Consider the following 15,075-nt stretch of genomic DNA (forward strand, 5'->3'; position numbering starts at 1 on the left):
GCTCTTTAGAAATACTGAGGGGTGGTGCTGTGGCACAGCAAGTAAAGCTGTGCCTCAGGTGCTGGCTAGACTCCCGAAGGCATCAATTCTGGTCTAGCTCCCTGCTGATACTTCTGGGAAAGCAATGGAAGATGGCCCAAGGGCTTGGGCCCCTGCATCTATATAAGAGAACCAGAAGAGGCTCCTGGATCCTGCACTGTGACTGGCTCAGCTCCTACTGTTACAATCATTTGAGGAGTGAACCAGTGGATGGTTTACTCTCTCTTGCTCTCTCTAACATTGCCTTTCTGATGAATAGGTCTTTAAAAAAGAAAGAAAAAAATTATGTATGCAACATTTTTTCTACTAAAAAAACAAAACAAACAAAAAACAAAAGCCTTAATTAAGTACCGAAGAACTTTGTAAAACAGATCCAAGTTCAAACTGCAAGCCACAATGCATCAGGCTAACAAGTGATGGGGACTCCTCGTGGTCACCTGAAATGGTTATTTTAAGGAGAAGAAAACAGAGGCCTAGAAAGGTGAAGTGTTTAATTTGCAAACTACTAACAGCAAAGACTAAAGTATCTAAACTCAGGGCTACCTGACATCAAGGGTCACTCTTTTCTGGCTGGGGGGCACGTACTGTGATGGTTAGGATGCCATTTGTGCTACTTGCATCCACTTTTCTTTCATTAATTTTTTAAAGGTTTTTATCTATTTTCGTTTAAAAGGCAGAGTTAGAAAAAGGGAAGCAGAGCGATCTTCTACCCACTGCCCCAACCCCCAAAATGGCCAAAACAGCCGGAGCTGAGCTGATCTGAAGCCAGGAGCATTCTCCAGGTCTCCCATGTTGCTGCAGGGGCCTAACAACTTCTCCACTACCTCCCCAGGTCATCAGCAGGCAGCTGGATCAAAACTGAAGCAGCAAAGAATCAAACCAATATTCACATGGAATGTCAGCACACAGAGAGTGGCTTAGCTCCCATGACATGGCACCAGTCTCTGGTTCTACTTTTGACCCAGCTTCCTGTTAAAGTACACCATGGGACACAGCGAGTGACAGCCTAAGTATGTGGACCTCTACCAATCACAGACAGAGCTGGAATAAGTTTCCAGCTGCTGACTTCAGACTGACCTAGCCACAGGCATTGTGGACACTTAGAAAATGAATCAGTGGATGGAAGAACACACTTGATTTCTCTGTTTCTGCCCTTTAAATAAAATAAAAAGAAGTAAATTTCAAGGTCAACCTTTTCTATCTTAGAGTTCAGGAGCCTAACAAAAAAGAAAATAATAAAGATTCTAGTAATAAACAGTGATGGGTGGTTCACTTGATGAAGAAGGTGTTCCAAGGACATAAAACAAACAAACAAACAAACAAACAAAAGGTAAGCAAATGCAAAAATGTGAAACATGCTATCATGTATTTAGAACCTGATATTCTTATGGATTTTTCTTAATGTCAAGATTTACTTATTTATTTGAAATGCAAAGCAACAGAGAAAAACAAAAAGGGAGAGTGAGACTCTTCCATAGGCTGTTTCACTCCCCAAATAGCTGCGACAGCTAGGTAACAGCTTAGGCTGGGATGACCAAAGCCAGAAGACAAAAAAACTCCACCAGGGGCCCAGTTACTTAGGTCATCCTCAGCAGCCTTCCCAAGCACACTAGCAGGAAGCTGGATGGGAAACAGAGCAGATGGGACTGAAACCAGTACTCCCACATGGGATGCCAACATCACAGCCAGTGGCTCAGCATTCTGTGCTATAACACATCTCATCTTAGTAGGCAGAAACCCAATTAAAACAAGCATAGCAAGCTAAGACATTACCATACATTGCAGAATCACACGATCCAACAGTAGTTTTTCTGCTGACTTTAAAATCTCTTTATGGTAAGTAACAGTGAGGGGAAAAAATGCAAAAATCATGTCTGCAGCAACTAAAAAGAAATTCAACTTTGCTCCAAAAAAAGGACCTATCAAAATTAAATATTTGAGAAATGCTATAAAAATACTATAAATACTATAAAAATATTGACTTGACACTTACTTTCCTCCTCCACTATTCAAAGTTGGTGCTGGCCTGGTGAGCAAGTCCGAAATTTGGGAGGATAACTTGGTCTTGGCTGCAGTTTGCTGCTGCACCCGGACCTCAGCCGCATCTGCCAAGTGCATCAACGTCTTTCTCTCAGGGCTTTCTTCAAAATTCTTACAGCCAATACATTTGCATATTGAGGAACACATTATTTTAGCCTAAAAGATTTACAAACATAAACAAAGAATTACTGTAAGTAGGTTTCACAACTAAATGAACAGATGTTAAGACTACTACAAAAGTTTACTGGAATCAGAAGGTAAGTTGATTTAGGTATTTCTTTTTGAAGTACCCTCAAAAATAGCATCACCTGGTCCACCAGCGTTAGGATGCGCTGGAAGCCTCTCTTACTGACACACTCAATGGGTTAACTATGCACAGACAGCAGTTGGACAGTGGCTGCACAATGCTTGTGCTTAAGGTCTTCCATGTGAACTTACCTCACCAAGAACATAAATATTTCCTTCCTGATAACATGTACATATCGTAACAAATATGAATGGCACATTGCAATACTAAAAATAAGGCTATTCAATCATCTCAGGCAAATCACCATTAACATACTGGTGACCCCTCTTCCAATTACGCAATTTACATTAGAGGTACCTCCCAGTTGCTATTTTTATTATAGCTGCTTTCCCTTGCTGAATTTGGTCCACAGATTAACAAAACTCACCAAAAATAACACTATTTCTTTAATGTAAAAATCCATAAATGTAAGTATTTATGTGAAAAAAAACAGAGCTTATATGTAGATAACTTTTTCGTTGCTTTAAGTTCACATAATCATATGCCAATTATTCTACACCTTGCTTTTCTTCTTTTGTTTTTTTTTTAAAGATTTATTTATTTTTATTACAAAATGAGATATACAGAGAGGAAGAGAGACAGAGAGGAAGATCTTCCATCTGATGATTCACTCCCCAAGTGAACCACAACGGCTGATACTATGCCGATCTGAAGCCAGGATCCAGGAACTTCTTCCAGGTCTCCCACGTGGGTGCAGGGTCCCAAAGCTTTGGGCCATCCTCGACTGCTTTCCCAGGCCACAAGCAGAGAGCTGGATGGGAAGTGGAGCTGCTGGGATTAGAACCGGTGCCCATATGGGATCCCGGGGCGTTCAAGGCGAGGACTTTAGCTGCTAGGCCACACCGCTGGGCCCCTTCTTCTTTTTTAAATCTTGTTTTTCTTACAGTTCAACTCGAAGGACTGTTTGCCTCCAATCACCTGTCACAGTCTCAATTCCTTTGAAGGGCTGATATGATGTGCCACATCTAATGGGTACTGACAGCTTGATCAACAGGTGGTTGTTCCCAGGTTTTTGAAACAGGTACCATCAAGGATGTACTAAACGATTTATGCTTTTATTTCACCAGGCAAGATTTCTACTATTAGGTTTATTTTTCCTAGGTTATATGTGTTTTGAATTTTAAAAATGTGGCTAAGTTACTTTTCCAGGAGGCTGTAACACCTTACTTCTCATTAGCAATGTACAGAAGGAAGCTTCTCCCACACCCCCTCCCAAATGGACGCATTAGTTCTTAATATTTTCGAGTTAGGTTAGTCTACCTTTCCCTGACTCGTACTGAATTTGAGTATCTCTTGCCAGCTATACCTTCAGTGAATTCTGGTCAATTTTAACAAACAAAATAACTATCCTTTCTCTCTATAGCGTCTGGCAAAAGATGGACTACAGTATGAACAAATATATCTACTCCTTTTTAAAAAAATTTTATTTTTGATAATTTTTTAAAAATTTTATTTATTTATTGGAAAGTCAGATATACAGAGAGGAGGAGAGACAGAGAAGATCTTCCATCCGATGATTCACTCCCCAAGTGAGCTGCAACGGCTGATGCTATACCAATCCAAAGCCAGGATCCAGGAATTTCTTCCTGGTATCCCACACGGGTGCAGGGTCCCAAGGCTTTGGGCCATCCCCGACTGGTTTCCCAGGCCACAAGCAGGGAGCTGGATGGGAAGTGGAGCTGCCAGGATTAGAACCGGAACTCATATGGGATCCTGGTGCATTCAAGGCGAGGACTTTAGCTGCTAGGCCACGCCGCTGGGCCCTATTTTTGATAATTTTTACATATTTTATTAGGGTGTGATGAGTCAAGGGATGAAGCAAAGTGGGTGAGAACATTGTTTTCACATTCTTTTTGTCCTTATTGTATACGAGGGAGGTGAGACAGAAGGGGAGAAGCACATCCAGCCTCTCACCCATCCCACGGTCCCTGATGTGGGACATCCTGTGAGTGTCCTGCTCAAGTGGTTTTGATAGTTCAACAGTTCTGGATTGCTGTCGATCTTGTCACTCCAATCACGTTGAGATCTCTTCAGAATCCACTGGCTGACACAGTTCACCTTAGTCTCCATTTGCCCAGGTATTCACTGCCAACTCTTGATTGGGGTAGTTCATCAATTTGCTCTGTCCTCTGTCCTCTGTCATGGTACCAGGTGTCCTCTGCAGGCTCCAATGTACTGCCATATCCTCCAAGTGCATTTGGATATGCTGTCCACTGCTCTAAGCCACTGATGAGGCCTAGCTCTGATACATGAACTCTATGGTCAAACCATGGAACCTGCAATTCTCTCCATGGTTGGAGTTCTGAGTCTGCCAGTTCAGTTGGGGGGATCCCCAAAGAAACTTTGTCTGAAGTGATCCCAGACCTAATTCTTATGTGTGCATGCCAATACAGGGTCTGGTCACAGTTGGTCTCCCAAATCAGCCTACATACAACTGGTAGTTGCAATTGCTAGGTCAGTTTTGCTTCCAGCCCTGTCTTCTACACAAACTAATGGGTATTGCAGTCCAGCCAAATCCTGGCCCAGCACACTTGGCCCTCATTCAAACCAGCGGGAGCTATAGTTGACACGACCCAGAATAACCCCTACCAGGCCTGCCCCCTGCCCTATTTTCTGCACTTGCCAGCAAGACAGCAGACTGGTCTAGTCTCTCCCTCATCTCATTCCGCTCTCATACATGTCAATGGGCATTGAAGCCTAGTTGAATGCAACCAGTCCACACACATACTGGTGGGTGCTTCTCTCTGACCAGCCATGCCTGCCCCTCATCCTGGTTTCCATGCTCACCAGTAAGAGTTGCAGCCCATGAGAGAGGTGCCCACTATTTCCCTCATGGGTTCACTCCCAATCCTGGATCTTGCACTCTCCAGGTGGTTCTGTAGGTTAGCTTGAAAGTTTGGCCCACGAACTACCACGTGCTGGCTGATGCTGTGGCAAAGCCCAGTCAACCCACACTTACTCTGACTTATGCATGAACCAGTAGGTACAGTCCATACAGCCTGACTTTCCCTGGATCCAGCTTACATGAAGGCCAACAGGTGCTGTAGCCCTGCTCAACCTGGTCTGCCTCGAGTCCCAGCTCTCATACTCGCCAGTGGGAATAGTGTTCCAGCAAAGAAGCCCCGTAACTCTCTACCAGATTAGCCCACTCTCCTCTAGGTCTCACATGTGCTGGTTGGGTGCGGCAGCCCAGTCTGTCATGGCCCACCTCACCTCAGCATTTGCCAGTGGGTGCTGTAGCCTGGTCTGGGATGGCCCGCCTCCAGTTCCAGCTCATGTTGGTGGGGACTACAACCTAGCCAGTCTGGCCAGCACCCAGTCCTGGCATGAATGTGAACTGGCTGGTATTGTGGCCTGACCCACACACCATTGTTGTTCACAGATTTACCAGTGGGTGATATGAACTGGCCTAGCCTGGCTTGTGCAAGACCTAAACCAAAGGTAAGCCTGTGGGTACCATTCCCTGGTCAGGTCTGGGTTGCTCCCTTTTTTGGTTCTTGCACTCACCTGCACGGACTGTGTCCCAACAGAGGAGTTCCCCAAGCTCCTCCTCCTCCATCAGAATCTCTCCCAATGCCAGATCGCACACACTGGTGAGTCCATGGGCCAGCCCTTCTTCGTCAACCTCCTGTCCTAGCAGGAAAGATGGCCTTTCCTGACTGGCCCTCACCCATTCTGGTTCCTATTGTTGGGCGCCACAGCCCATCCAAGTCTGGTCTACACCCAGATACAGCTAACACATGGCTTGGCAGGGGCAGAGACCTAGTCCAACCTGTCCTACACCCAACCTGGTTCTCATGAGCACCAGTGGGTGTTGGAATCTAGCCTAGTCTGGCACACCTAGACCCAGTCCACACTCATGCCAGAGGACACTGCAGCCATGTCTAGACCAGACCGTAGCCCCAATTCCATCCCCTGAGCTCACCAGTGGAACCCAAACCCCAGCTGGGGCGTCCCCTTCGTTCCCTAACCAGGCCTGATTGCAGCCACAGATCTTGCATGTTCCAGTGGTTGCTATGGCCCAGCTTAGTATACCCCCCAGCTGTGTTGGCCTTTGCCTTGGGATGCTGCAGCCTGACTCTGCTCAGTCTGCTCCCATTCCTGGCTCATGTAAACCAGTAGGTGTGGCAGCCTAGCCCTGTATGACCTGCACTCCATCCTAGTTTCTGCAATTGACAGTGGGCTATGGTTCGTTTAGCCCTGTCCAGTCTGCTCCCTTCCAAAACCAACTCACACACTTGCTGACAAATGGAGATACCCTGCCCAATACCCAGGCCTGGACCACGTGCTTACCAGCAAGAGCTATGACCCTAAATTATGTCAAGATTGTCAAAAATAAATAAATTAATTAATAAAAAAGAGATTTATTTATTTTTATTTCAAAGGCAGATTAACAGAGGAGAGAGAAATATCTTCCATTTACTGGTTCACTCAGCCACATGGCTGGAACTAAGTCAATTTTAAGCCTGAAGTCAGGAGTCAGGAGCTAGGAGCTTCCTGAGCTGGGTCTCCCATGTGGGTGTAATGTCACCCTCCGCTGCTTTCCCAGGCCCCAAACAGGGAACTGGATGGGAAGCAGAGCAGCTAGAACAGGAATTGGTGCCTGCTGGGGTCTGTGTAGTGGGTCTGGAAGATGCAAAGGTGTGAAGAGAACTGTTCCATTGCAGGCAAGGCCGCAAGGAATCTCCTACTGCATGGCAAGGCTTGGTGGGTGTCTCTACAACCACGTGAAAAGCAGTTCCACCTTCCTTTGCATGGACACCAGACAACCCTGCTGAGAATTCTATAATTTATTTAGGCATTGTCTGCCACTGCTGAGTTGGTCTTTACTATCAATGTGAGCTTGGAAGTTGATGTTGTTAACGTCTTGGCAAAAGGGCCTTTTACAACTCATGTTGTCTCTGTCTCTGCTACCCCATTTGACCATCGTTAATCTTTAGGTTCCCCCCTTTTTTGTGATGCATTTCTTCCCTTAACTGATTCAAGATTAAGTTGTAGAATGAGAACTGTAGTAAGAAATGTGTTACTGATTGATACGCACCATCTATTGAGAACTTCTACTGAGAGCTTTAAAGTGAAACAAAGAGTAGAATCATCCTTGGAAATACCCACTTAACTATGTCTGTGCCATAGCTTGTGACTGCTTCTGTATAAATAAAGGAGACAGCTTTCTTGCGTGGCCCACTATAATCCTGAAATTGTAGTGGTCCATTTCTTTTCTCTCTACGTTTATTCCACGCACCCTTCTCAAGTTTCAAACTCGGCTGCAGCTGGACTCCGGCAGGTGCCCGTATGGGTTGCAGGCAGGGGATTAGCCAGTTGAGCCATGGTGCCAGCCCTTAAAGCTGCTCTTAATAAGCATCATATGCTGAGAAACTGCCTGTTCTCACGGTGACAGAAACATACCAATCACATTCTTCTTGCTTTGCTTCCAAAGCAGCTTCTTGCAAATGCTCCTGGGAAGGACCAAGTACTCACTCTCGTGCCATGCATGTGGGATACAAGGATGGAGTTCCTGGCTCCTGACTTAGGCCTGGCCCAGAGCAGGCTATTGCAGGCATCTGCAGCGATCTCCATCTCCTGTCTTCTCTCCCTCTCTCTCAACTATTCTGCCTTGAGGTAAGTAATAAATAAATGTTCAAAAACAAAGAGAGACACAACCATTCAAGTACTGTGGACAGCCACTTACCCAGTCAACAAGCCTGAAGGTAAGTGATGTGAATGTGAACCTGGGTCCAGCTGCAAACCAACTGGATCAAAAAGCCAACTTAACTGAAGACTCGGGTGTCAAAAGAACAGTAATTCAACCCAAACTGTGAGACATGGTAGCTAATTCCTCATGAGCAAATAAACCCTCATTATTCATAGTTTCGTATCTTCCAAGTTTTACCACTTTTTGATTCATGAATTTTGGAATAACCAATTAGTTACTGGACACTGCATCTGTCACAACACAATCCCCATTAAAATGCCTATGGGTAAGTTTCTCTCTTTGAACACTATTTTTTCTACTTGTAGCAATTCACAAATTTGATCACCAGCTCAATAACACGATCAGTTCATATCTACTTCAATTTTGCATGCCTAGCATGCAGCTGACTGGCCGATGTTATATATGTATGAAGGGGTAGTTTTGATCTTCTCCAGCTTTTCACCAATTTTCATTTTTCTCTTTGGTGGATTTGAAAGCTTATACCCCACCCCACCCCCCAAAAAACTGTTCACATGACAACTTCTGTATGGTATGGTTTATAAACATAAGCCAATGTTTTATCTGGTATCCAAGTAAAAGAAAGCAACAAAACAGTCGAACATTGGATGCAAACTGGCAGGTCAGACTTGTGAGATATCCTTAGAGATGTTACAAAATAACCCTGACTTTATACAAATTGTATTAACTACAGAGCTAAGAACATGCTACTCTACTGTATGATTTTACTTCATAAAGTGTAGTATTTGGCCTTTTACATATGTAAATCAGACAAAAGTTCATTACACAAAAAAATCATGGTACATAAAATCTTTCACATGTCACCTGCTATTTGGGGACAGGGATGGAAGCACGTACCCTTGTGCAGCACGGCAACCTGACCAAGGGAGCAGGCAGTTACCAATAGAGTTACTTCAGCAAGTGCAAAGGCAAGGCTTTTTTGGCAAAAAAAAAAAAAAAAAAAAAAAAAAAAAGTCGCCCACTGAGAAATAAATTTCAAACAGTAAAAAAATATAAGGAGATGAGATGAGCCAACTGTAGGAATGATTCAACCCAAAGAACTATCAGTAGTTTCAGGCATATCAAGAAATCAGTTATGGTAGGGCCCAGCAGCATGGCCTACCGGCTAAAGTCCCTCGCCTTGAACGCTCCAGGATCCCATGAGAGCTGGTTCTAACCCCAGCAGCTCCACTTCCCATCCAGCTCCCTGCTTGTGGCCTGGGAAACCAGTCGAGGACGGCCCAATGCTTTGGGACCCTGCACCCATGTGGGAAACCAGGAAGAAGTTCCTGGATCCTGGCTCTGGATCGGCACAGCACCAGCCGTTGTGCTCACTTGGGGAGTGAATCACCGGATGGAAGATCTTTCTGTCTGTCTTTCCTCCTCTCTGTGTGTCTGACTTTCCAATAAATAAATAAATCTTAAAAAAAAACCCCAAGAAATCAGTTATGGTAACCTGAAGTTTACCTCAGGCATTCCAAGCCTGTTACATTGAAGTTTTCAAAATAAAAATGAAAACAACAAAAAAGCCCCCAAAGAGTTACAGCAATAGAGGGAGAGAGAAAGAGTGACCTTTCACCTTTCGGTTCACTCCTCAAATGGCTGCAATGGCTGAGTTTGGGCCAAGCCGAAGCCAGGAGCCAGGAACTTCTTCTGGTCTCCCACATAGATAGCCAGGAGCCAAGCACTCAGGCTATCTTCCAACGACTTTTCCCAGGCTATCAGCCACGAGCTGGACTGGAAGTGGAGTGGCTGAGTCATGAACCAGCACCCATACGGGATACTGGTGTCAGAAGCAGCTTTACTTGCTACACACACAGCCAGCCCCATGTTTTTCTTTCTTTTTTTAAGATTTACTTTTTTGAAAAGCAGAGAAACAGAGTAGAAAGGACAGAGAACTAGGGATTTTCCGTCTGATTCACTCTGCAAATAGCCACCCCAACCAGGCTGGGCAAGGGCAAAGCCAAGAACCAGGAACTCCTTCTCGGTCTCCCTGTGGCTGACAGGGGCCCAAGTTCTAGGGTCTTAAGCTGCTGCTGCAATAGCAGGGAGCTGGACTGGAAGTTGAACAGCAGGGCCTTGAACCAATGATCAAAAAGGATGCCAGCATCACAAGTGGTGGCTGACTCACTGTACCACATCACTGGCTCCCAGGGCTTAGGTCTCCCAGAAAAGACATCTGAGCTATAAATGAAAAAGTTAGGTCTATGGAAAACTAAAATTGGGAAGTAGATGCAATCACCTCACAGACACCCGTAACCATATTCTTTGCTTGCCTTTTTCTGTTGTCAAGGCAAATGGCACATCATTCAGTTTAGCTTCACAGTGTTCCTGCAGAGGGTTCTCTTGGCATTTAGTGGGAATCCCTGCTTTCAGGCCTACACTCTGCAGTGCAGGCTGCCCTGAACCTAAGTGCCTCTGAAAAGTACGTGGAGAAGGGCAGGCAGCACTGACCTTCAGCTGAGCACCACTGCTGCACAGAGGCCAAGCTCTTGAAGTTTGTCCTGACAGGGCAGAGACCCGTGCTCTGATCTGCATCCAGCCAGCTATGACGGCTCAGAAGCTGCAAGCTGGTAAGTCAGCTAACGAGACCCCCACTCCCCAAGCCATAAGGACACAGCCAAAGCTCTGCTGGGGAGGCCAGGAGACCTTCTTCATGCGAGGAACCCCAGCTAAGGGTGCGTATGTACAAACTGCAATAGCAGAATGAGTTCCTAATTTTCAAGTAAACTGTAGTACTATGTTTTGATGTAAAACAATTTTCACAAGATGCTTGGGCCATTTCCCCCAGCTGGTGTCCTACCTCATAGCATTCACAGTAGTTTTTAAGACATCCTGATCGCTTGCAATTACATCCTTTGCTATGACGTCGATCCGACTCTCCCTCCTTTCCTTTCCCTATCTTCGGCTTGAAGGCTTCTGGATTTCTGTCAAGGCATGCCTATCAAAACAGATCAAAGCACAACTGAGGCTGAATCACAGATGGTATCTCACTGCAAAGGGAATAAATATGCTTCCTTACAAAACAATTTCCATTCTTTAAAAAAAGTGAAATTGGAGATTACTGTTAAATAAAATAAAAAATAATCACCTTTATTGCTTTTTGCCTTTCATTTTCATGTTCCAAATTGTTATAACAATTAGTACAATTGCAGTTGTTGCAAAATTCACCATTTGCAAAACAATCACAATATCTGAAAAGTAAAAACCAGTATAAGATTAACACTCATTAAACAAAAGTAGTAATTACCTGAAGACATATATATAAACACACGCACACACATTTTATATACATGGTATGCATGTGGCAAAGCATTTACAAATATAAACAGGTTCACATAGTTACAGAGTTAATACATACTATCAATCATACTCAATCAGGCTAAAAATTTAAGTCACCAACTAGAATTTTGGCCTAGAAACCTAGCCTAAGTAATAATAATGTCAACACAGGAGCTATGTGATTGTATGTGTTCCCTAAGTAAGTTACTTCAAAATCCTGAAAAACATAAAAACACTAATAGGACCTGCTCACCTGAGCTAACTTAGGGCTTACTGACCCCCCAAGAAGAGCAACTGTTTTATCTTGGAGCTTAATGCTAACAAATTAATTATGTAAAGCCTTGCAAAATGGTTCAGAGGGTGGGCATTTACGCTAGCCATTATGACAGGGTTAGGATGCCTGTGTCTTAATTAGCTCCAGCTCCTGGCTCCTGCTCTGTGCCGGTGTAGACCTCTGGAGCTAGTGCCAATGGTTCCTGTGATTGGGTCTGAGCCACCCACAGGGCAAGCACTACACTAATTCCCTGGTTCTAGACTTCACGAACTGAGGAACAACATCCAAAATTACCTTAGCTGGGATCCCAAATACAAACGTCAGAAATAAACTCCAACTTCCTATTCAGCACAGAAAGGCTGTCTACCTCATGCTGCTGTGTTTCTACCTTGGAAGCTGGTTTTCTGGAAAAAAAGGATATTTTTACACTGCCTTCAGTGCACCAACACGCACGTGGACGTTTACTCAGAGGACTTAAGCTTATGAAACTCGCGTGTTAGGAAGCCTTAGTTAGCTCTTACTTATTATTATTATTATTATTATTATTTTAGCTCTTGCTGATTTGTAAGAGTACTTCCAATTGCATCAAGTGAGTAAGCAGCTGCAGAAACACTTACAATTTCAAGCATAGGGATTTTGTACAATTACAGGGTTTTCTGGGCCGACTTGCAGACTCCGATGGGATTACGCTATGCAGGAGAGAACAAAGATCCACATGTTCATCAATGAAAGCACGTAGTACAAATTATAAGTCTCTAAACTGTAAATTCTTCCTAGGATAAATCTACAACCAACACCATTCATCTTTAGTAAAAATCTGTCCCGTTATTATTTCATCATCACAAAGTTCAAAGACAAGTTGTAACATGAAAAGAGAGGGAAAGAGCTAAGATCCGGGATAGCCTTTTCAAATGGGTAAGTTATCAACAGCTGCCAGAGACCACTTCACAGCCACTCCTACTTCTGAGAGGAAAAAGTTAAAGGCTCCTTAAAAATCTCAGGATGCTATTACAAAAAGCGGTTAAAGTCAAGGGGCACACAGAGAAACTGGAGATTCAGTATGGCTGATGCCACCTAACCGAGCAAACACTGTTTCTAACTTGGTATTGTTAAGGCAGCAAGTAGCAGATCAACAAACAGCAACAATGACAAAAGGAAACAAGCATCAAATAAGCAAAAAAAAAAAAAACCCAGGATCTAACACACCACTTCTAAATAGCTAGCATCTTCATTACAACCACATTCTCAGGATGAAAATCAACAGGAGTGTGGCAAGGCTGGTGAAGCTGATACAGGGCATTTGAGAGTTCTGTGATTGAATTCTGCACTGAAGCTGGTTCAACTGCTTCACTTAGGTTTGTTCCAAATACTCACCCATTGAACGGGAGCCTTGCCTGGGTCTGGACACCAGATGTGCCGGTAAAGTTTGAGTTGCTCGCTATGGACACGTAGGAAGACTGCTGGAGCTACAGGTAAAGAAAGCTGGCTTTACACCATATTGTACAAATATGCCAGATACTCTCAGACACAATGATCAGCATTATTAATCGGTGGCCATAGAAACACATTCCAAAGCACCTTTCAGTATATAGGTAGATTTCTGTTTCTGTTTTTTTTTTTCCCTGAAATATTTATTTACTTATTTGAAAGATAGAGTTATAGACAGAGAGAAAGAAAGAGAGGTGGGGAGGGGAGAGCCACAGAGATATCTTCCATTTGCCGGCTCACTTCCTAAATGGTTGCAAGGCTGAAGCCGGGAGCTAGGAACTCTTTCTAGGTTTCATGGGCCCAAGTCCTTGGGCCATCTTCTGTTGCTTTCCCAGTCACATCAGAAGGGGGCTGGATCAGAAATGGAGCACCTAGGATATGAACCTACACCCATGAGGGATGACAGTGTCACAGACAGCAGTTTAATCTTCTATACCATAATGGAGGTGCCGTCTCTCTTACAACTTGGGCTAACCAATTAGAACATGGTATTAATTTGATTGCATACATAAACCTTCTATCTGTTTCGTGAAATCAGCACTCTCCCCTCCTCCTAACGTTAGTCTTTAGCTTGCTTCCTAAGATAACCAGATGACAGGGTTGGTGAAGGCACGTCACCCACAAATGCATCCCACATTTCTGTTTTCCAAGCACAAGTCAGTGGCTTCATATTTATGTCTGAGGGAAGGCTTTATTATAATCAGGCTTTCTTAAAAATTCATTTGGACTCTGCTGAGTTTAACTTCAATGTGATTTTTTTTTCCTCCCATCTTCAAATGTTGCCCTCATCAAGCTACTCTCAGCTCCCAACTGACTTACTCCTATATCTGGCTCGACTCGTATATTTGTAAGTGCTGTAGAGACACAGAAATAAGCCCAGAAGTTTTGGCTGACATTTTCAAATTCTAGAAACAGCCATTTTAATTTGGAGCTAAGTTTCAGAATGCAACAGTGTTAGCCATCTTAGATTCAGTTCCCATTCCTGACATGCGGTGACTTCCCTTCTCCCACATACCTGAGTAACATACTGAGCTGGAAGCACTGCGTAACCCACATTTCCTGTTCCCGGAGCAGGTGCCAGGACAGTGCCTGGTGGCAGGTTGGTGAGATTGGGCTGGATCTGTGGCAGTGGTGTGGCAGGCATGATCAACCGCTGCTGGGGCTGGCTAGTGGTCACAATTTGTGAACTTGGATTGATTGGCTTGGGAACAACCTAAAAAGAAGGGAAATATATCCATGATCACCAAATAACTTCACAGTTGTTTATGCAGTGTAAATCTCTTGGCTCTAAGTTAGAGCTTTCACTGTGAAGGGTAAGTTGTAGGCGTAGAAGACTGAGAAGCTGTGTGATACTTACTTGCTTGACAGTCTGAGCCGGAACGATTGGAACAGACATCCGTACCGGGGTTGTATTAACGACCACTGGCTTTGCTTTTTAGAAAAAAGAAAAATATGGACAATTTGTTTAGAGAAATATTTTTAAGCAGTTATGATGTTGTTCTCCCAGTTTATCTGCATGAAACAGCTTAAAGAATTCCACTTATTTCCTGTTTTGGGCAATCTTTAATCAGGATACTTGTAGTTTCACACTAATCATCCCATCTTACCAGGAAACCCATGGTTACGGCTGCCACAGTCTAGCTACTCTAGGAGGGTTTATTTAACTGAAAACATTCATTATGTAGCCAGATGATTTAAACACTCAGTATTAAATCCAGTGAAGTGAAATGTTACACAAATGAAAGAATTGCCGTTGGTGAGCCCAAGTAACAATACTGCTCTATACTAAAATTTCAAACTGTTACACTTCTATTCAAAGCAGGAAAAATGACAACATAAATCAGTATTAACACAATATACAGCATAGTATAAAAGGTAGGCATATGGTGATACATCAATTTAAGTCACTGCTTTTGATGCAAGCACTCTACAATG

The 15,075-nt window shown here is 43.8% G+C and overlaps 1 protein-coding gene across 4 annotated transcripts in view; it reads right to left on the reverse strand.

Moving 5' to 3' along the window:
- Positions 1-15,075, reverse strand: part of LIN54 (lin-54 DREAM MuvB core complex component) — a 69,256-nt gene that overhangs the window by 3,541 nt on the left and 50,640 nt on the right. For all 4 annotated transcript variants that reach the window (XM_040966738.1, XM_040966739.1, XM_040966735.1 and 1 more), the window contains 7 exons: positions 14,498-14,571; positions 14,156-14,353; positions 13,027-13,118; positions 12,270-12,341; positions 11,188-11,290; positions 10,900-11,037; positions 2,033-2,235 (listed from right to left, as the gene is read on the reverse strand). In XM_040966738.1, coding sequence (XP_040822672.1) covers positions 2,033-2,235; positions 10,900-11,037; positions 11,188-11,290; positions 12,270-12,341; positions 13,027-13,118; positions 14,156-14,353; positions 14,498-14,571 — 880 coding nt within the window. The remainder of the gene's footprint in view (positions 1-2,032; positions 2,236-10,899; positions 11,038-11,187; positions 11,291-12,269; positions 12,342-13,026; positions 13,119-14,155; positions 14,354-14,497; positions 14,572-15,075) is intronic.

This window comes from Ochotona curzoniae, unplaced genomic scaffold (genome assembly GCF_017591425.1).
Source record: "Ochotona curzoniae isolate NIBS_2020 unplaced genomic scaffold, NIBS_Ocur_1.0 scaffold_4506, whole genome shotgun sequence".
NCBI classification, from domain to species: domain Eukaryota; kingdom Metazoa; phylum Chordata; class Mammalia; order Lagomorpha; family Ochotonidae; genus Ochotona; species Ochotona curzoniae.